The sequence below is a fragment of the Solanum dulcamara genome, chromosome 6 (genome assembly GCF_947179165.1).
Source record: "Solanum dulcamara chromosome 6, daSolDulc1.2, whole genome shotgun sequence".
Classification (NCBI taxonomy): Eukaryota; Viridiplantae; Streptophyta; class Magnoliopsida; order Solanales; family Solanaceae; genus Solanum; species Solanum dulcamara.
In genome coordinates, this window is record NC_077242.1 from 10,854,157 (window position 1) to 10,875,034 (window position 20,878).

Here is a 20,878-nt window from a genome sequence, read left to right on the forward strand (position 1 = left end):
TAGCTTCATTCTACGTGTGGCGAGGAACAGATCTCAATTACATCGCACGTTTATTCTCAATCCCTAATAGACAAGAAATCATGGATTACAACAACAGGGTTAGCATCCCTAATCTAAACAGTGTAATCGCCGGGACAAGAATTAACATACCTTTCCGGTGTGATTGCTTGGACGATGGTGATTTCTTAGGACAGGTTTTTCAGTACGAGGTTAATTCAAGTGATACGTATGGTCGAGTTGTGTCGAATTACTCTGATTTGACGACTGTGGATATGTTGAGGAGGTTTAATAGTAGATATCCGGAGAATAATATACCGAATGGTGTGAATTTAAGTGTTGTAGTGAATTGTTCTTGTGGGAATAGCGATGTTTCTGAAAATTTTGGGCTTTTTATAACGTATCCTTTGAGGCCGGAGGAGAATTTGACGTATGTGGCGACGACGACGAATGTGAGTGATGAGTTAATTCGAAGGTATAATCCAGGGGTGGATGCTAAATTCAGGGCCGGAGAAGGGATCATCTATATACCGGGAAGAGGTTGGTGTTCATGCTCTTTTAATTATGTGTTTGTTTTTATTTCGAATATAATAAATTAACGTGTTCTTTTTACTTGATTTTAGTTGATATATATGTATTTTAACTTTAGATGTGCACGAATAGATATAATTCTACTTATTCCTATATGATAAAATATAAATCAGTTCTTAATGTGAACTACTATATAGGATAGGAGAGCCCCAAGGCCATTTGGAGAAGGCTATGGTCAAACATAGGTGCTAAACAAGACTTTAGAGACCTACATTAGGTGATATTGTTATGAATTATGATAGTTAATAAGATTGGATGTTGCAGCAATGTTTTTAGAGGCGTTCATGAGACGAGCCTCAGTGCGAGGCGGAGCAAAAATGCACCGAGGTGTTGTGGGGGTGGGGGGAGTGTGTGTCAAAGTCTTATAAGGCGTATTGTTATGACCCGCCACTTGATCTTGAAGAAGGTAGAAGAATCTAGAGTCTTGGAGAGGTTAGCGGAAGACTCTAGATCCTTATAGAAACTTGTAGAGAAGTCTTGAAAGACTTAGAATTCTCTAGAGTGTGTAGAGAATTCTAGAGAGGGACTTCTTTGTAAATATGGAGGGACTTGTATAGCAATTTTTATTTACACTTGAGCCCCTTAGGAGTAGTATAAATAGAGGGGGCATTCATTTGTAGCAAACCATCAAGCAAACAAGTATTCTTCCAAGCAATACAAAAGCCGATCGCTAAGGGAACGCTAGATTGTAAGAAAGACAAGAGAGCTTCTCTGAAGAAGGCTTTTGTATTGCAGAAGCTCTCTTGTCTTTCTTACAATCTAGCGTTCCCTTAGCGATCTAGTCATAAAGGCTTACTTGAGCTTGCAAGATCGTGAAAGATTCGTGAGTAAGTTGTCAAGTGCCGCACGGAAGTCTTAGTTGAAGTCTAAGTCCGTGACAGTATGCTCTGATATTTGGAGTGTTCGCCTAAGCATGAGATGTAAATTTCTTGTGGGGCGTAAGCCTAGAAAACTACTACAAATTAAAATAAAATCTCCCTAGTAATAAGTCCCTCATTTAAGCATAAATACTCAAATGTGTGATTGTTAAATATTTAAAAGTACTCTGAAAATCTTAGATAACATTTTTTTAAGAAAGAAAATTTAAGCCATGGGGCTTATGCCTCGCCCCAAAATGGTAAAATGCCCCATCTTGTGTCCGCGCCTTTTAGAACACTGATTGTACCTACCTTTGATAGAATGATGGTATAACATTACCTTCTATTCTGCCATACGTACAAATAAGTCGATATAAGCAGTGGTGGAGCTACCTATTGTTCTTTGGTGGAAAATTGTATTATTTATACATGGAAAAAATAATTTTTTTATGTATATATATATAGTAGATGCCGAACTCCTTTCGACAAATTTATGTGTCTACTTCTTCAAATTTTAAATCCCTAAATCAAAATCCTGCTCCGCTACTAGTTATAAGATATTATATGGCTAGTCACCTCCAATTCACTTAGAGCCCGTTTGGATGGGCTTAAAAAAAGTAGTTTTTATGTATGAAGTGCTTTTAGAACTTTGAAGTGCTGAAAGTTATTTTTATAAATAAGCAGTTGAGTGTTTGGATAAAAGTGCTTAAATGATGTGAATTTTAGGGTTAAAAGAATAAAAATGGTAGTTTGGAAATTTAGTTAAAAGATAAGGGATATAAAAGTAATTTCTATGGTCAAAGAAAATGACTTTAAGCACTTAGAAAAAAAAAGTTAAGAATCCTAACTTTTTATTTTTGACTGACTGTAAGAACTTTATGACTTAAAATTAATATTAAACAAACACGTCCAACAGCTAGAAAGGAGCTTTAAGTTGGTTAAGCCCATCCAAACGTGCTCTTACTTTACATTCCTGGTGAAGCTTTGAGTGAAGATGTAGATAGATAGGTATTTGTCACTAGAGAATCCAAGACTGAACTATTAAAATTTCATTCAGGTAGAGTATAACAAAATATGTTGAATTTGACTAACAAAATTAGAAGCGACAAGCACTTCCATAAAGTTGTCAGCCAAATATTATGATCCTTACCAAATATTGTAGAAGGTTGGAGTTGTAGCATACAAGCTCTCTTTGCCTAAAATTAGATTTTTGAGTAAGTACTATACCATTTTTCTTGTTTTTTTTGTCATTATTTCTTTGGTTCTTTCAAAGCCATAGGTATACTACTTATTGTAGTTAACTATGACATACGAAATGTTTGTGAAGAATCCATTCTAATCACTACAGTTATATATATATATTAATTTTAATTGGATCAATAAAATACATTTAAAAAAATCTCAATCTCTATGATAACTTCAATTTTTTTTACTTTCTTAGTGACTTGAACTCACAACTTTAAGATTGAAGGTGAAGAGTGCTTAACATCTTAGCAACCCCTTGCCATAAAATACACATGGCTGATATTCATATCTCTTTAGTGTGATCCTAGTTATTAAGTTATTTCAGTTCTACCAGCTTGTTATCCATTTTTATTAAACCATAATAAGGAAGAGCAAATCAAACTATAAAAACTCAAATTGAGTTTAACGATAATCAACCTCAAACTTATAACTTCCATCACATTAAGGTAGTGATAACTTTTCAACTTGATTATTTCACCTCGTTCTATTGATAAATAGAACTGACAAATCCTAATCATTTTTTTAATTTACTTGAAAAAATTCAAAATACAAGTCAACTACATATCCTTCAATATAAATTCAGCATAAATCTCCTCTATTTGGAATGCATTGACTTGTTAAAAACTAGTAGATACTAGAATTAATATAGATTTTGTTAAAGACTATAATTGACCGTAAGATTGGGATTCGATATTTACTAATACAATCTTTTGTACAATATAAGTTGACACAATTCAAATTGTTTACGGCTCAAATGAAATTTCAGAGATTTAACAAAAAGTCAAAAACTACAGTAATACTACTTGGTTGAATTTGACTTTGGTCAAACTGGAATCACCAAGGGCTTGGATTCAATTTGTTTGGATCTAACGGTTGAGAATTGCCACCATTAAAAAGGCCGCCATAGAAGACTAAAGACCGTCTCCTCAAAACCAGAAGAGAATCTCAAAAGCTGTAAGAACACGGCTTTCATTAACTCCCTGACAAGTGCGCTGACGACACAATTCTTTCATTGTTTTCCCCAAGGTATTAAAAATCCAAATAGAATGGAATATAATGTTACGAACAACATATATACCAATTCAATCATTCATTATTTTACTAATTTTCAATCTAATTTTATCAAGAACTCAGTCAACGCTTCCTCCATAACCCAGCTAAATTTTTCCCAACAAAATACTTTCTTGTATCAATTTCCTACATACCCATTTCAGAAATTTCCAGAAAAATACGTTCTTGTATCAATTTCCTAATACCCAACTCAGGAATTTGCAGAAAAAAAACGTTCTTGTACCAATTTCCTACATACCCATTTCAGAAATTTTCATGTTTTCTTCATAAAATATGTTTGAATCCAGGCCAAGAAGTGTTTTAAGTTTTGGGGTTTTCCTTATACTAGTTTACTTATCCTCTGTTCCATTACCAGTGAAGTCCCAATGCAACAAAGGTTGCGATTTAGCTTTAGCTTCTTTCTATGTTTGGCGAGGTTTAGATCTCACTTTAGTCTCACAGATGTTCTCCACCAGTATACCAGAAATTATTTCTTACAACAGCAGGGACAACATCCCTAATCAAGATAATGTCATAGCCGGGACAAGAATTAACGTACCTTTCCGTTGTGATTGTTTGAACGACGGGGAGGTATTGGGCCATGCTTTCCCATACAAGGTTAAATCCGGTGATACTTATGATCTAGTGGCGAGGAACTACTCCGATTTGACGAATGCGGAGTGGATGATGAAGTTTAATAGCTATCCGGAGAATAATATCCCGGATAATGTGAACTTGAGTGTTGTAGTGAATTGTTCTTGTGGGAATAGTGATATTTCGAAAGATTTTGGGTTGTTTGTGACGTACCCTGTGCGGGCGGAGGATAACTTGACGTCAGTGGCTTCAGCAGCCAATGTGAGTGAGGATATAATCCGAAGTTATAATCCTGAGGCGGAGTCCATATTAGATATAGGGGAAGGAATTATCTATATTCCGGGAAGAGGTTGGTGTTCATGGACTTTATGTGTTTGTTTTATTTCGTATTACAAGTTTTATGTCTCTGCTGTAGAACTTTAAGGGGTCGGTTGGTAGCTTGTTAGAGTTATGCAGGTATTAGTAAAGTAAGAATTAGTTACCAGTGAATCTATGTATTATTTTATGCAAGTATTAGTTATGTAGGGATTAGATATACGAATCTACCAAACGTCATATAAGTTATACGAAAATTAATACATTAATTGCTTGTTTCTTATCCAGTTACCAAATGACCTTTGAGGTTATAGTACTAGTACTATTTTGGTTCATGTTTTAGACTCGTGGCAAAAGGGGAAAATACTCTCTCTTTTTTTATGATAAGGGAACCTTCAGCCGCTCGTGTGCAATAGCTCATAAAACCACACATGAGAGTAAACCGCACAAGGCACACGAGCTCGGCCTAGAAGGCCAATCCCCTGTTGTTGCAGGCAAGGAAAAAAATGCTCTTTTAAGGAAGGAAGTAGGAATTTTGTTTTAAAAAAAAGAGAGGAAGGAAGTAGGAACCTAATTTAGGAAGCAACATGTTTTGTTTAAGGGTGACATTGTTTATTGTTTACTACGAACTGGAGTTTGTAGTTTAAATGGATAGAATCAATGAGGATTGAACCCTCAAGGATGGGTTTTGATGTGTCTAATGTGCAACTGAAACTTGAAGCAGGGATATAGCACTAAGCTTGGAACATTAATGCAAAATTTGTAAATGATTCCCATTTCCTTTCTTTCTTTTTGCCGTGACGCACAGTATAATGCTGTACCAATTGAACTTCAGCATTGTCATCTATCTTTGTTCTAAAGTTGTTCAGACATTGGACTAAAGAGGTTCGAAGTACATGATCAACTCTAGTAGTGCTGAACTGCTTATATAGGGAAAATGTGACAGTTTTTCAAGCATAATAATCTTGTGTAGAATTACTATGATTTAGGAAATTCTTTTGATTAGCAAAATTCTAGCTATACCAGCTGAGTTTATCGCTGGGCTCCGTAATGGCAGCGCAAGCCAGTATTCACAAATAGAAGATGCACAACTGAGTGACTGTTTTCTGTTGCTTGGCTTCTTTGAGCTCTTCAATCTGCATTCTGGGATCATTTCTTCAAACTGTAGATGTATACCACATGGAATGCAAATGTGAGGATTAAGAGTTAAGAGAATTAGATGAAATAAATGTAGAATTATCTTATCAAAAAAGAAGGATCTTTAATTTTGTTAGTGATGGTAAAATATCTAGTGGTATACCCTTTCAGAAGCACAAACAAGCCCTTTCAAGTATTTTTCAATATCACTCTGTTGTCTAAAGATCAAACAGTAAGTACCTAACAAGAAGAATCACTTAAAGAGCAGAGTTATGCTTTTGAGGATCTTTTCTGTCCATAATGGCTCACAACCGCTTCAGAATGAAAGCTAAAAATCTTCTTATAGTTAAAAAAACAAGAAGCAATGAAATAAGGGCTTGCGGGATTCTATTTATTCTTGGTTCTTATTTTGGTACTTGGGGGGAGCAGGAGTACAGTGTGGGCATGTTTCTTGCTAGTCTTTCCTAGAGCAAACTCAAAATGATGTACAACAAATGCCAGGATATTGTTGTGTTCTAAAGTGATGAGTTTATGGAATTAAAACTACTTGACTCAAATCTGTGCCTTGTACAAATGCATTTCTGCTAAGACTGATATGCTCGTGTATCTTTTTGTTTCTCATTATCTTAGTGTCAGCCGGCAGGCTCCCTCTTTCAATCTGTTTTCTAATAGAACAGTTTGCGATAACTCTGTACTGTTATTTGTGCTGGGAAGAAGTCATAGCTTGATGGTTAAGGAATGTCCTAAAAGACCTTGCTTCTGACTTTGATACTCTCTACACCATATTTTATTTAATCTTCCCTCTTTAATTTATTCCAATTCCTTGACCTGTTTCATACAATTCTAAATTTCTCGGTACCAGAAGTTCAAATTAAAAGAGACTGATACACTTCAAATTACTTTTAGCTTCAAACAACATCTTTTTGACAAATCCTTTTAATCATGCGTTTTACTTATTAATGAATTAATATCTTATACTGCTGACCAGCTTCAGTATGATGCCTTTGATGTCTTCTTTTTCAATATCTGCATAGTCTAAGTTTGCCAACTAAAATTGGAGAGTGGTAACACCTTTAGTCGAAATACTTTGTTTGTTTTAGTGCTTGTGCCTTCTACGGTTTTTCTTTTTCATGTGTTCTTAATGTATAAACAGTGTTTGAACCATTATTTCTTTCATTATGCAGATAAAAATGGGAACTTTCTGCCACTGCCAACAAGGTAGCTCATTAATAGTTGATGTTAAAATCTGATTGTCTTGTTCTCTATTGATCTTCCATTCACTAGCACATTGCTGACATTTGTCATTTTATTGTTTCTCCCCTCTAATTTGCAGCACAGGTGGTTTGGATCTTTCCTCGTCTTCAGTGTTGGTTTATTTGTTATCCGTTTTCAGACCATTCATGATGATAAAGGAAGTCCTTTATGCTACCTACACTTACTTATCATTGCATACTTCTTATTTCTTAATAATTAGGTTTGTCTGGTGGCGCTAAAGCTGGGATATCTATAGGAGCAATAGGAGTAGTCTTGCTGTTGGCTGGTTTGGTTTATGTAGGATGTTATAGGAACAAAGCACAAAAGGTTTCACTGCTCGCATCCGAAGACCACCTCCGTCAGTTTGGTCATGGTAGGCGTTGATCCCTGTTCTTTAGTTCTTATAAGTTATAACATTCATTTATTTGAGGTACAACATTTCTTAAGGTGCTTATACTTGGATCACTTTAAGGCTGAAAATGCAATTTAAAGTAGCTGATTTCTTTGTTGGAATTGAATTTTTTCTTTAGTTATGCTGCCAACTTTTAGTAAGTTTCGTTGTAGTAGAAAACAATGTTTGTTGGTTAAGTTATATGTTAACCTTTTGTCTTGATTAGGCCCAGAAGGCAGCACGACAGTTAAAGCTGCTGATTCCAGTCGCCTGGATGATGGCAATTCTCCAGGGCTTTCAGGCATAACTGTGGATAAATCTGTTGAGTTCACTTATGAAGAGCTTGCTACTGCAACTAATGACTTCAGCATCGCTAACAAAATCGGACAAGGTGGTTTTGGTGCGGTTTACTATGCTGAGCTCAGAGGCGAGGTTTGAGCTATTCTTAAACTTTACTTCTCCATATAACCTGTTATATTATGAAAGAAGTGATTTTTTTCAGTTCTGATCTAATGAAGTAAGTGGGTAAACAGTAGTCCAGAGAAAGGAGGAATAAGTAATAACAAAGGGAAGGGAAGACAAATGCAGAAGAACATTTGACATATAAATGAATAGCTTAGTCATCTGGTGATGCTCCAGGGATGCATTGGCATACACTATATCCTGTATATTTTGCACATTTTAAAATTAACCAACACTGAATCATGATTTCACTTCTCCAGTGGGTGGGATGTCCCGTGATTTTTGTGTAGTCATACTTATTTGTAAAGTTATAACCATAACCAAATTAAAGAATTATGCAAGTGTATTTATACCCAGTACTTTTTGTGCTGTAAACTATTTCAGAAAGCAGCTATCAAGAAAATGGACATGGAGGCTACGAGGGAATTTCTAGCTGAATTGAAGGTCTTGACAAATGTTCATCACCTGAACCTGGTAAAAACTAACTTCCTTGCTTCTGGAGGCATGTCTCTTTGACGCTCTTCTCAGTTTCTCATTTGAGAATACATACATGATACATATATACAGGGAGGACCCATATGTAACATTCCGGGTGCTTGAGCACCCATTGACCCGGCCACACACTATATATTCATATACAGAAATTTCTTAAAATTGGGATGTAAGGGCTGAGGAGCACCCATCAGTCAAAACTTGGGGTGGGTGCTTTGGTTGAGAGCCAGATATAAGGGGCATGATCGGCGACGTTCTTGGTTCGATTCCCTGATAAAACAATTAAGAGAACTCCTGTTTCCTTTTTCTTGATCGACTTGTCCTTCTTTTTCTCTCATAAAGTTTGTTATCTTTCTTTTTTATAGTTTCCTTATTCTACTTCTCTTCTTTCTTTTCTTTTTTTCGTTTTTACTTTGTTCACTTTTTAATTTAGTTAATAGTCTTTTTATTTTTTTTCCGTTAACATTTTTTTTTAAAATTATTGTTGTGTTCAAATAATTTTGCTCTTATATTTTATGATCAGTAGAATTTATGTTAAAGGAAGGTGCTGCCACGACCTTAAAGTCCTAAATCCGCCACTGCATATATATATATATAGATAGATAGATAGATAGATAGATAGATAGATAGATAGATAGATAGAGAGAGAGAGAGAGAGAGAGAGAGAAGGGGGTGGGGTGGGGGTGGGTGTCGCAATACTAAAGCAATATCAATGCAATGAACTAACTCAAAACAAACTAAATAAGCCAAGCGATTGCATTAGCTTGGTAGTCTTGCTACTTGAGACATCTATCCTATTATAGAGTATAGATCAAGTGACTGCCACTTCAATGTTTGTTATGATCTTGAAACCTTTACTTAGTGTACCTTAGTTGTTACAATCTGCCATTCATTTACAACTGAATAAATTGCTTGAAATGCACCTAGAGTGCTCTGAAGAGAATTAAGGCCTCGAAGGGACTGGGTGATGCAAACTGCACTAAAGCTAAAAGAACAAGGGGTGCCTGGGAAAAGTAAAATCTTAGATACAAACTTTTAGTTATAAAGTTATCATGTGATGAGTGAGGTCTTGTTTTGGTGCGGGTAATGATACACTTCAGGAAGGGTGTGTGACCCCTGTGAGATGATTAAAATCCACTTTCTTGATTTGATATCCTGAAGAAAGTGCAAAAGTTGCTGCAACTAAGAGATTCCAGGGAAGTCGTTACACTTGTTATTGAGGTTTGTAGTTTGGACGGGGGTCTTCAACATTCTCACACAGGAGGGCCATTGAAACTCAAAACATTGTGTAGTTCTTCTTTTTCTATACACTAGACTGATTGTTTCATTGATATCGAGTGCAGGTGCGCTTGATAGGCTATTGTGTTGAAGGTTCCCTCTTCCTTGTATATGAATATGTTGAGAATGGACACATAGGCCAACATCTACGTGGTACAGGTATCTTTGATGTCATAATTAACCATCTTTCAGTAATAATTAGTTCCTTAAAGAACCTTTACTCAATCTGGTCAATATATCTCCAGGAAGGGACCCATTGCCATGGTCTAAGAGGGTTCAAATTGCTCTAGATTCAGCTAGAGGTCTTGAGTACATACATGAACATACCGTACCAGTTTACATCCATCGTGATATTAAAACAGCAAATATTCTGATAGACAAAAACTACCATGCAAAGGTTTGTCAAGGCACCTTTTTTAAAGTTTGTCTATTGTGGGAGGCTATTTTGTAATCTTGTTAATCGTCTGATTTAGGTTGCAGATTTTGGTTTAACCAAGCTGACTGAAGTTGGAAGCTCATCTTTGCAAACACGACTTGTGGGTACATTTGGATACATGCCTCCAGAGTAAGTGTTTTCCCATTTTCAATTGAAACCTTAAAAGTAGTAACAGAGCTATTCCTTAACCTATTTTTTTCTTTGAAGAAGAGAATCCATTATTGTTATTATTCTGAGAGTTGTTCCATAATTATATTGTTTATATCCCTTTTTTTTAATGACTGGTGATCAGTGCATGGTCAGTCAGGAAAAGGGTAGTTCTAATTATAAACCAAGGTTTCTCAACGCCTTGCTCAAAGCTTAAGTAGTGCTTTCTAATCAAAGCATTTCTTTCGAGTGCCTCATGTGACAGATTTGCACATTGCTTTTCTATAGGTATGCTCAGTATGGTGATGTCTCTCCTAAAGTTGATGTATATGCTTTTGGTGTTGTCCTATATGAACTAATTTCAGCCAAGGAAGCTATTGTCAAGCCAAATGGTTCTGTAACTGAATCAAAGGGTCTTGTTGCTTTGGTAAATTTCTTTACATTTTTCTTTGAAAGGATTATATTTTTGCTCTTCATTCCTTTATTAGTCTCCTCCTCCAATTTGATAGGCAATTTAAAACTCATAATTCATAGTTGTGTAACACTCCGACGCTAGTTTTTCTTAGTATTGATCCCTCTTTTGCCTTTGTTTATCGTAGTTTGAAGAAGTACTTAATCAGCCAGATCCTGATGAAGACCTTCGCAAATTGGTTGACCCAAGATTTGGAGACGACTATCCCCTTGATTCAGTCCGGAAGGTATAAGATTTTAAATGAAACTTGCATTGGTAGCTGCAACAGTTGTTTCTTTCTGCTTCTTACAAAAGGTTCATGTCTTCACTAATCACAGATGGCACAGCTTGCCAAAGCTTGCACCCATGAAAATCCCCTAATAAGACCAAGTATGAGATCAATAGTGGTTGCGTTGATGACACTCTCTTCGTCGACAGACGATTGGGATGTTGGATCTTTCTATGGAAATCAAGGTATGATAAATCTTATGTCTGGAAGGTAGTAAACCAAGATCTTGCTCCCACGCGCAATTAATATTTCACTCAGGATCCTTGCTTGTGAGCGAGACCAAGACCGTGCTGTTTTAAGCATTGGATCAGTGTACTACTTCTGTATTTTTACTTGTATAGTACTTGCTTGAATAGTGTAACAAAAGCATAAAAAGATATCTTTAATTTGTAACATTTAGCACAATCTTTGTGAGTTAGAAATGGAACATTTCCTCATGGGGAAATACATGTTTTCTTTGTTGTCTGCTGACGTGACGAGCAGTGTTTATTATTAGAGGCGGGGTCAGGATTTTCAGCTTATGAATTCTGGACTACAATTCTTTTTGGATATTGGTTTTGAATATAGTATTTATACTTGATAAATTAAATTTTTATTTACAATTATATTGTTCGAGTCAAAATTACTGGGTTACCCGGTCACTCCACCCGTGTTTATTATTGTCCAATCTTGTAAGTCAACCCAATCACATATGTCTAAAATAAGACAGCAGCCATACATTTTCATATGTTCGTTTCATATGTTTTCTTAATATTTGATGGCTTAGCAATTTCATCTTTGAACTTTAGTTTTGAATAAAAGCTAGAAAATCCATATCAATATAAATTTAATTAAAAAAATATATTAAATATCAAATCCTAAATAATCTCAGTTTTCTCCTCCAACTTTAAATTTATCTTTATTGAGAAAGTTTTGCCATTTCCAAAGATGATGGTAATCGCACAAGCAGTGCACGTACGACTTGATCACTTGATTTTATATTTTGGAACTTTCAAAGTGCTAATATAAACTAGTTCAATAAGGTCGTAGATTTGTTTGTTCACTTCATCTTGTTCAATTGCAAAGGCAGAAGTATTTGAATTTTGATATTTTAAGCAGGGGTGTTTATGGTTTTCAAAAAATTGACTTTCTTGATCGAATCGCGTACCAAATCGATTTTTAGGTTTTTTTAATAAAATTATTGATTTTTATATAAATTTATAACCACACCGAATAATTAGGTAGGCTTTTAATTTTGTAAAAGATTAACTGAAAAAATATCGAATCGTACCGAAATAATATGTGTAAACTATATTTTTTTAATCAAGTTTAAAAATAATAAAATATTTTTTTTTTGCTTTAGACTCGAGATAATGAAAGTGACTATAAGCAACAACATAATTAACACTCAAAGTCCTGATACTAAAATTCTTTATACTACTCCGATTGAAACTAAAGAAATTAGTTGTAACATCTCAACTCACGAGTAGTAGCTATAGTAGGGGTGTGTATCTGTAGATTCGGTTCAGTTTTAAGTATTATCGGTTCGGTTTATCGATTTTTATTTTTTAAATACGCTAAACTGATAACCAAATCAATAAGATATTTGTTATCGATTTTTGATTTATCGGTTTTTTGGTCTTTAACGATTCGATTTTCGGTTTAACCAATAAGAAAAACTTTTAAAACAAATATACGAATCCTAGAGCCGTCGTCGTTGCAACTTGCAAACATTTGCCTCTGAACCTAAAGCGGCAAAGCCTAAATGGTAAATACTAAAATACTAAATACTAAATCGTATTATATAGTGATTAACTTATTATATATTTATATTAATATTTTTTGTTTGATATTTATGTATGAGTAAAAAATTAAAAATTAAATTAGTAAATTATTATAGTCTTAATGGATAATCGATTTACCCAATAACCCAATATTATTAAACCAATACAGAACCTATAATTCAATAATTATTTTTTATAAGACCATTAGATAACCGTTAACCCAATAACCTAATAACAATAAATCAATAACACTTTTTTCAATTTGATTTATCGGTCGGTTCAGTTTTTGCACACCCCTAGTAGCTAGTAAACTACAAGGTATTCCAATGATCTTGGATAACAAGCTACAAGTTATTAGATACTTTTCTTCTCTTATGGTTTAAATTTCTCTTATTGGATACATAAATTGACCGAATCGTATCAATACCGAAGATAAATCGAGATAATGAATTTTAAAAAGTCTAGTTTTGATTATAAAAATAAAATAACTGAAAAATGATATGATATAAATATAATAAAATAACCATCCGAATTGTACCATTGATATCCTTGATTTTAAAAAAGAGAAAAAAATTTAAATATGTCATCGAATCCATGTTATTTTTTTAATAGTTAGTCACATTTATGTCATCGTCATTACAACAAGTGTACATTTGTGCCACTCACCATTAATGACTCAAATAGCCGATTTTAAAAAAATAAATTTTACAAGTGACCTCCAATTAAACGAGTCACGTCACGTACTGATCCTATCAAGGCAAACTAAAATTGACCTACTCCGAAATTGTACCTAATTCATATCCATTTTAATCCAGACCACAATCTAGGGCCCATTTTAGATATGCGATATAAGTACATGTAAAATAGTATCATATGTAAAATGCCAAAATGAAACATAAATGTACATATAAATAAAGAAACGTGATGGACAACAGATCACAGACACAACATGAAGGATTAAGAGAATCAAGAGCCACCGACATGTTTTGATAATTAGGTTCTTAGTCATGTGTTAGTTTATTATGAAAGTTTATTAATATAATCGTTATAAATCATCATGTGAGCACATAGAGTGTGATCTCGGTCCAATCAACTAAGTCATCTCACAATTTGCCTGTTGTGAAACATGATTACATGTTATGAGGATCCATATTAGTCCGTGCTAGCACATGGAGGAGCCGCTCGAACCAACATGTTGATTCTTTAACCTATGTTAGCAAACATTGTTTCAGGGGTTAGTCATTATACTTATGCCTTCTCAATTAATCATTTACTCCCTTATGTTTTCATGTTCATAAGTTTTGCACTCTGTGCACCATAACTTGCATATCATAACTCATAATCAAGAAATGCATGTCATAATTCATATTCAAGAAAAACATGTCATAGTATTTAAATTAAAAGCTAATTTCTTGAGAAAGTCTAGTGGTTCAAAATTGGCACATCATATTGTAAGAAATCACCAAGAAAATAATTAAATTCAAGATAAAAATCATTCCTGTTTTTTTCTTCATCTTCATTTGCAATTTTATGGTGAGACTCGTCCAATTCATTGGAAATAGACATATCTAAGAGAATAAACACTTTCATGGAGGATTCTTGAAGGTTCTTGTGGATCAAGATATGAGATTTCATTTTTCATGGATGAAATTTCATAGGCATGAGACATAATCGTGGGAAAGAACGAAGGTGTGACAACACATAGAGAATTGCTTTGCTACCTTTTTGTTAAAATCATCATAGCATTTTGCTTAGAAGTTGGATTGATGATGTAACGCCAACAATTTCTAATCAAAGATTCAAACCATCCTCCATATGTGTATAGGCCCAAACCTGAAGATTTCTAATTTGTATATGTATGTTAAGGTTCATTTCTAAGTAATTGAAGTGTATTAGATGTGAGTTAGGGGCATAAGGAACCTCTAGCACTAAGCCAAGTTCAAAGCTTTTCTACTGACTAAGTTTTCACATGAGTTCATACAAAGGTCAACTTCAAATGACCATATCTCCCAAACCATAATGAATTTGGTGGCCTATACCTATCAAATTAAAGGACTTTGAGTCTTCTTTCCAAGCCACCAAGTTTTCATTAATCCGAGTATGGAGTAAGAAGTTATGACCATTTTATCAAAGACGCTGCAAGCTGTTAGTGTCTGACGAAAAAAGTGACGGCCCGTTAGACTTGGCCGTCACCCTACAGAATGGTTGTTTTTTGGGCCAGTTATGACGGTCTGGTGATGGCCCGTCACTCAAGCGACGGTCCATCACTCAAATGACGACAGAACGATAATTTTGGCCAATTTTGAGTTTCTAAGAGGGTGTTTTAATTCTAAAACCTTTGGGGAGTTATCTAAATGGCCTTAAACATGTAAGAAATCAGTTTTCATTATTAAAACTTCTCATTCACTCCTAAATTTCTACGCTCTTAATCCCCTCAACTCAGAAACTACCATAAGAAAAGCAAAAGCTAGGTTTTCAAGGTTTTCAAGCAAGTTCTTCTTTCAAGCTTCGTTCTCTAAGGTATATAAGACTTAAATGAGAGTATTCCTTCTACTCTCATGCCTAAAGTCTTTCGACTATCTGATGAATTATGTTTAAATCTAGGATTTCACTCAATCCTCTTCAAGGTATGATTTTTATGCAAATTTAGAGTGTTTATGAAAGATTTCTCATGTATCTCATTGAATTACTATGAACTATACATTTTATTGTATGATTATGATTCTCCAAGCATGTGTCAAGAATATTTATGAAGTTATGAAAGCTTATTGAGTATTTACAGGTTATGCATGATTTCAAGTAAGTTGTCTCATGTTTAAAGTTATATGCATAGAAGTAAAGATATGTTTATGAAAGAGATATTTGAGCACTGCCTCACAACACTTATGATTCAAGATATGATTTTTGAACTTAGTCTCACTTATATGGATAGTTTTTATACTTATGAGCATTAATATGTATTTATGTTATTTTGGGAGGAGAAGGGGAGCCTTGGAGTAACTGGTAAAGTTGCTGTCATGTGACCAGGAGGTCACGGGTTCAAGCCTTGGAAATAGCCTCTGGCAGAAATGCAAGGTAAGACTGCGTACAATAGACCCTTGTGGTTAGGCCCTTCCCAGGACCCTGCGCATAGCGGGAGCTTAAGTGCACCGAGCTGCCCTTTTTATGTTATTTTGGGAGGACTATTTAGCATCGAGTGGACTTTTGGGGATGGAGGTTTTTGTTAGCGTCCGTGGATCTTTAGTAGCAATCTCTAAGTCCCATAACTATGTGCCACCGTAGGGCATGAGTATACCACTTTGTCGGACAACTCCATATGATCTTGAGAGGCACAGACTAGTGGATCCACATAGATATGATATGGTTCTATACCCTGGAAAAATATAGGACAACCCTCCTAACTGGGTTAGCTGTTGGACATCATGAGTTTATATGGTGTATGCCAATTATAAGAAACTCCTTAGTTATATATTTTTATGATATGCTCTTAACTTTATATGATTCATTTTAAGTATGTAACTTTCTGTATATGATTATGCAAGGTTACTGATTTAGACTCACCTTGATGTACAGTAGTGGAGCCAGAATTTTGATTTAGGGGGTTCAAAATTTGAAGAAGTAGACACATGAACTTGTCGAAGGGGTTTCAACATCTACTATGTATACATACAAATTATTTTTACCATGTATAAATACTATAATTTTCCGCTGAAGGAGGTTCGGATGAACCCCATGAGCAATATGTGGCTCAACCACTGTTGAAGTATATGCTTTTGAAAGAAGGTTTTAAACTGGTACTTATGCATGAACTCCAACTATTTCCTTCTAGTTCCTTTATTTCGTTATGATTATGATTTTAGAAATTTTATTTTCACAATTCCTCCATATGTTATTTTACATGAATACGTTGGTATCGCTTGTATACTCAGTACATTCCACGTATTGATGCATACTTTCTATGTGCTGCTTTTTTTTATGATGTAGATTTTAGTATCCGTTCTCAAACTCGTGGCTAGTAAGGTGCAACATTCTCCGGTCAGCAATTGGTGAGTCCTCCTTATTCGGGGACTTCATAGAGCAACTTTTATTAGTTCTTTTACTAAGTTATGATAGCTGAGGTGAGATGTCCTGGCAAACTTATTCTTTTGATTTAGATGGTACAGGCTTGATTCAGACATTAGTTTCCATTCTTTATGGATATGTTATCTTTTTAATAAGACCTTTTATGCATATATTCCAGCTTCCACTTAGTTTTATTATGATATGCTTTATTATGATATGCTTTAATGTGTTATGTCAAGGGTTAATGAAAGTTATAATTAAGTTCAAGTTCTAATTAATTCAAGTTATTATTAAGTTCAAGTTCTAATTAATTCAAGTTATTATTAAGTTCATGTACTAATTAATTCAAGTTATAATTAATTCAAGTAATAATTAAGTTCAAAGCTCATGACATTCAAGTTGAAGCTCTAAATTCAAATATTCTAAAATTCAAGTATCTAAGTTATTCAAATTAGTTGTAAAGTCTAAAAAGTTCAAATTTATACAAACCTAAAATATTTTAAAGTTTAACTTCAAAAGTCCTAAAGTTCAAAAATTTCTAAGTTTAACTTCAAAATTAGTTCAAAAGGAATACCGAATCAACAAGATTTCTAAAGTTAACAAAAAATTCAAGTTCATAGTTCTAATTAAGTTCAAGTTCAAAATTCAAGTTTTAACTTTAAGTATCCTAAAATTCAAGTATCTAAATTATTTTAATTATAAGTTCTGAAGTCCTAAAATTCAAGCCTCTAAGTTCCAATATTTTTCTCTAAGTTTCAAACTTCAAAACTTCTTAAGTTACAATCCAATATACAAATAAACTACAACAAAATAAATGGAGTAAACTAATTAACTAACTAACAAATCACAAATTACTATCCAATTTACAATCTAATTCAAAAATCTCAAATCTAACTTAAAGCCTAAAATCAAAACTATAACTACATTGACTAATTTTACAATCCAATATATAAATAAACTACAACAAACTAAATGGAATAAACTAATTAACTAACTAACTAATCACAAATTACTATCCAATTTACAATCTAATTCAACAACCCCAAATCTAACTTAAGCCCTAAAATCAAAACTATAACTACATTCACTAATTTTACAATCCAATATATAGAAGTATACTACAACAAACTAAAATGCTCAATTCATAATCTAATTCAAGAAAACTCAATTCAAAGTAAAGCCCTAAAATCAAAACTATAACTTCATTCACTAATTTTACAATCCAATATATACAAGTATACTACAACAAACTAAAATGCTCAATTCATAATCTAATTCAAGAAAACTCAATTCAAAGTAAAGCCCTAAAATCAAAACTATAACTTCATTCACCAATTCACAATCAAATATACAAATTAACTATTTTAATAGCATAAATTAAACAAACTGAATGAAATAAACTAACTAACAAATCCAAAAATTCATAAATTACAAAAAAATATAAAACCCGAACTAACCTTAACAATGAGAGATGAAGAGAGAGACTGTCGGAGTGGAAAGGACAGCGCTAGGGTGGGAAGCTTGATGGCGAGGTTGCACCAGCGTGAGGAAGTTGGCTGGTGTCAGGGTGGTTAGGGTCAGGGTCGGGGGTGGGAGATGAGAGAAGAGAGATAGAGAGAGAAAAAGAATTGGCGAACTGAGAGAAATCCCGCTACTACATTTAGATAATTTAAAAGAAGCGACGGACTGCGTTGTTCAGTCCGTCGCTTTTTCAAAAATATTTGACCAGATTTTGACCAAAAAAGCAACTGGACGAAGAGATGCAATCCATCTCTATTTTAAATTTGTTGACCAAGAGCGACGGATTAAGCGACGCAGTTCGTCACTCTTTTTTTTAAAAAAAATAAATTAAAATTACTATTTTACTACGGATGGAGTTGTAACATTTATTTTATCTGTCTCTTTTAATTAAAAGTCTTTATCTGTCTCTTTTAATTAAAAAAATTTTAAAAAATAAAAACGACGGACAACATCGTATTATTCGTCGCATTTTTGTAGCGATGCTGTCCGTCGATTTTATTTCCATTGCTTTTTGGCCCTTTTTAGTAGTGTATAGCGAATCATATGTTAAATATTTTATAACTCATGAATATGGTATGATAAGTTGCTAATGTATAGCCATATATGGAAGAGAGTACTTTGCATAATTTTTACCGTCATAACTAACATTAATGGTTTGTCCTATTATGGTATATATGATGGACATTACGAAAGAGATTTATTTTATGCGCAACTAACATTTATGTCATTAAATATTAATGTCGAGTTGTCAATTATCATTGAAACAAATGGGAGAATATAAGACTTAATATTTATTTGTGGGCCAATTAATGTAAATTCGTAATTAATATTTAATAAAGAATAAATTTTATCCATATATAAATTATTTGGTGAATGTATCAAATTCAATCGTAATCTCTATAAATTCATTTGATCTGTCAATAGGATTGCCACCTTTTCTCTGCACAAATTCATTTCTGACGAGCAAAAAATCAAAAACCAATTTTTGCAACTAAAACTTGAGCTCCTCACTACAATAATGCCTTCCATATGAGGTATGCATTTTTTTTATTACATCTCTAAAATTATGCTTTCAAAATCATGACGTGCATTAAATTAAAATTTACATAATAAAGATTCAAATTTTACTCATAAATTGAAGTGTTCAGCTATAGAACTTGCATTATATAATAGCAAGTAGGGATGTCAATGAAATGGTTCACTCGGTTATTTTTTAAAAATGATATCATCTCATTTTTTTTGGGTATTTTATAATGTATAATCAAAATTAATTTTTTTTAAAATTATTTTCTGTATTCTTTAACCTGAGTCTGACTGCTTGACTCACCAACCCGATCAGATCGGTTTTCTTCGATATCGAGATGGTTTGATTAATTGTTTTTTTACCGTTAAAGTATCACCTCAAAATACATCATTATTAAAATATTTCTTTAATAAGTGTGTTCTTAAAGAAATACTTCAATTTTTTACCAAGAAGCCAAGAATGTAAAATCTTATTTCCGTATTGTTTGATTTAAAACTTTCAATAAAAATGCTTGCATTTGTTTTGTTGTATCATTTAATGGAGTATATATTATAGTATACTTTTAATTTTGACCCTAATTAATTAAAAGTTAATTAAAGGAGTAGCGCAAAAACCAGAGACATAGGACAACTTGATTATATTTATAGTTAAAAAATATTATAAAATATCTTTATATATTAAATTTAACATATTGTTAATATATAAAATATATTTGAGGGCCCTTGCAGATAAGATGATCGAGATACGGAATAGAGAACTCGCTCGCTTTCATTTCTTTCTCATCACCTTAAACCAGCCGAAAGACTTACGCCCTTGGGTACTTTACATAATCTGAAATGAGGAAACTCCGTACGAATTTACAATGAAAAAACTCCTGTTCGTTGTAAGATTACTGAAGGAAAGGTTGGTCATAAATTTGGAAAGCGGAAACAGCTAGACCTGGGGTCTCATCGAACGAGAAGTTCAAACATGGAGACCTGGTTCGGCACGAAATCACGGCCCAAGCCGAAGTCGGTTTCAGACTACTATCCGGCCCTAGCTGAATGGTTTGATTTTTCAAAGAAAGATGGGTTTGAAAACAGGTACTAAATTGTCTTGATAAGGTGGGGATGATTCTGCCCCTTTCCCATGGAAATTGCTCTGATTGACTGAGCTCTGGTGTTCTTTTAAGAGTGATATGACACCATGCTAGTAGAACGGGAAGTAAGGCTTAGGTAGGGCGCTCCTAACTATTGCCCATTTATTCTGGAATAATCTTTTTAGGAGAGGAAGGGTGACAGACATCAAATGGATTAGAGTTTTCAAAAAAGCTGCTACTCTAGGCTCGCTTTGCTTCTTCAAGAAACGAAAAAAGAAAAAGATTATCTAATTAGTAATCAAATAATTAACGAATCATTCAATTTTTTTTCATAAATTAAAAAGATTATTTCAATTAAATAAAAAATCACGATTTAATTATAAAAATGACATAAATCAATTCGACGCGATTAGATTCAATTGATTCTTTTTCATATTCTTTCGA

General features: G+C 33.7%; 1 protein-coding gene across 1 annotated transcript; it reads left to right on the forward strand.

Annotated features, from left to right (window-relative positions):
- The first annotated feature begins 3,458 nt into the window (after positions 1-3,458).
- LOC129891929 (lysM domain receptor-like kinase 3) lies at positions 3,459-11,591 on the forward strand. The gene is made up of 12 exons (XM_055967419.1): positions 3,459-4,683; positions 6,971-7,004; positions 7,120-7,124; positions 7,261-7,413; positions 7,658-7,863; positions 8,278-8,367; positions 9,729-9,822; positions 9,909-10,060; positions 10,137-10,228; positions 10,535-10,673; positions 10,846-10,944; positions 11,036-11,591. Exons 1-12 carry the CDS (start codon positions 4,035-4,037, stop codon positions 11,198-11,200), a joined length of 1,878 nt encoding a protein of 625 aa, XP_055823394.1. The 5' UTR covers positions 3,459-4,034; the 3' UTR covers positions 11,201-11,591.
- The last annotated feature ends 9,287 nt before the right edge of the window (positions 11,592-20,878 follow it).

Excerpts from the sequence above, each read along its gene's own strand:
- LOC129891929 (XM_055967419.1), top strand. The coding sequence starts at position 4,035 with ATGTTTGAATCCAGGCCAAGAAGTGTTTTAAGTTTTGGGGTTTTCCTT. Across the intron at positions 10,061-10,136 it reads ACAAAAACTACCATGCAAAG|GTTGCAGATTTTGGTTTAAC; the intron begins GTTTGTCAAGGC and ends CGTCTGATTTAG. Across the intron at positions 10,674-10,845 it reads CAAAGGGTCTTGTTGCTTTG|TTTGAAGAAGTACTTAATCA; the intron begins GTAAATTTCTTT and ends TGTTTATCGTAG.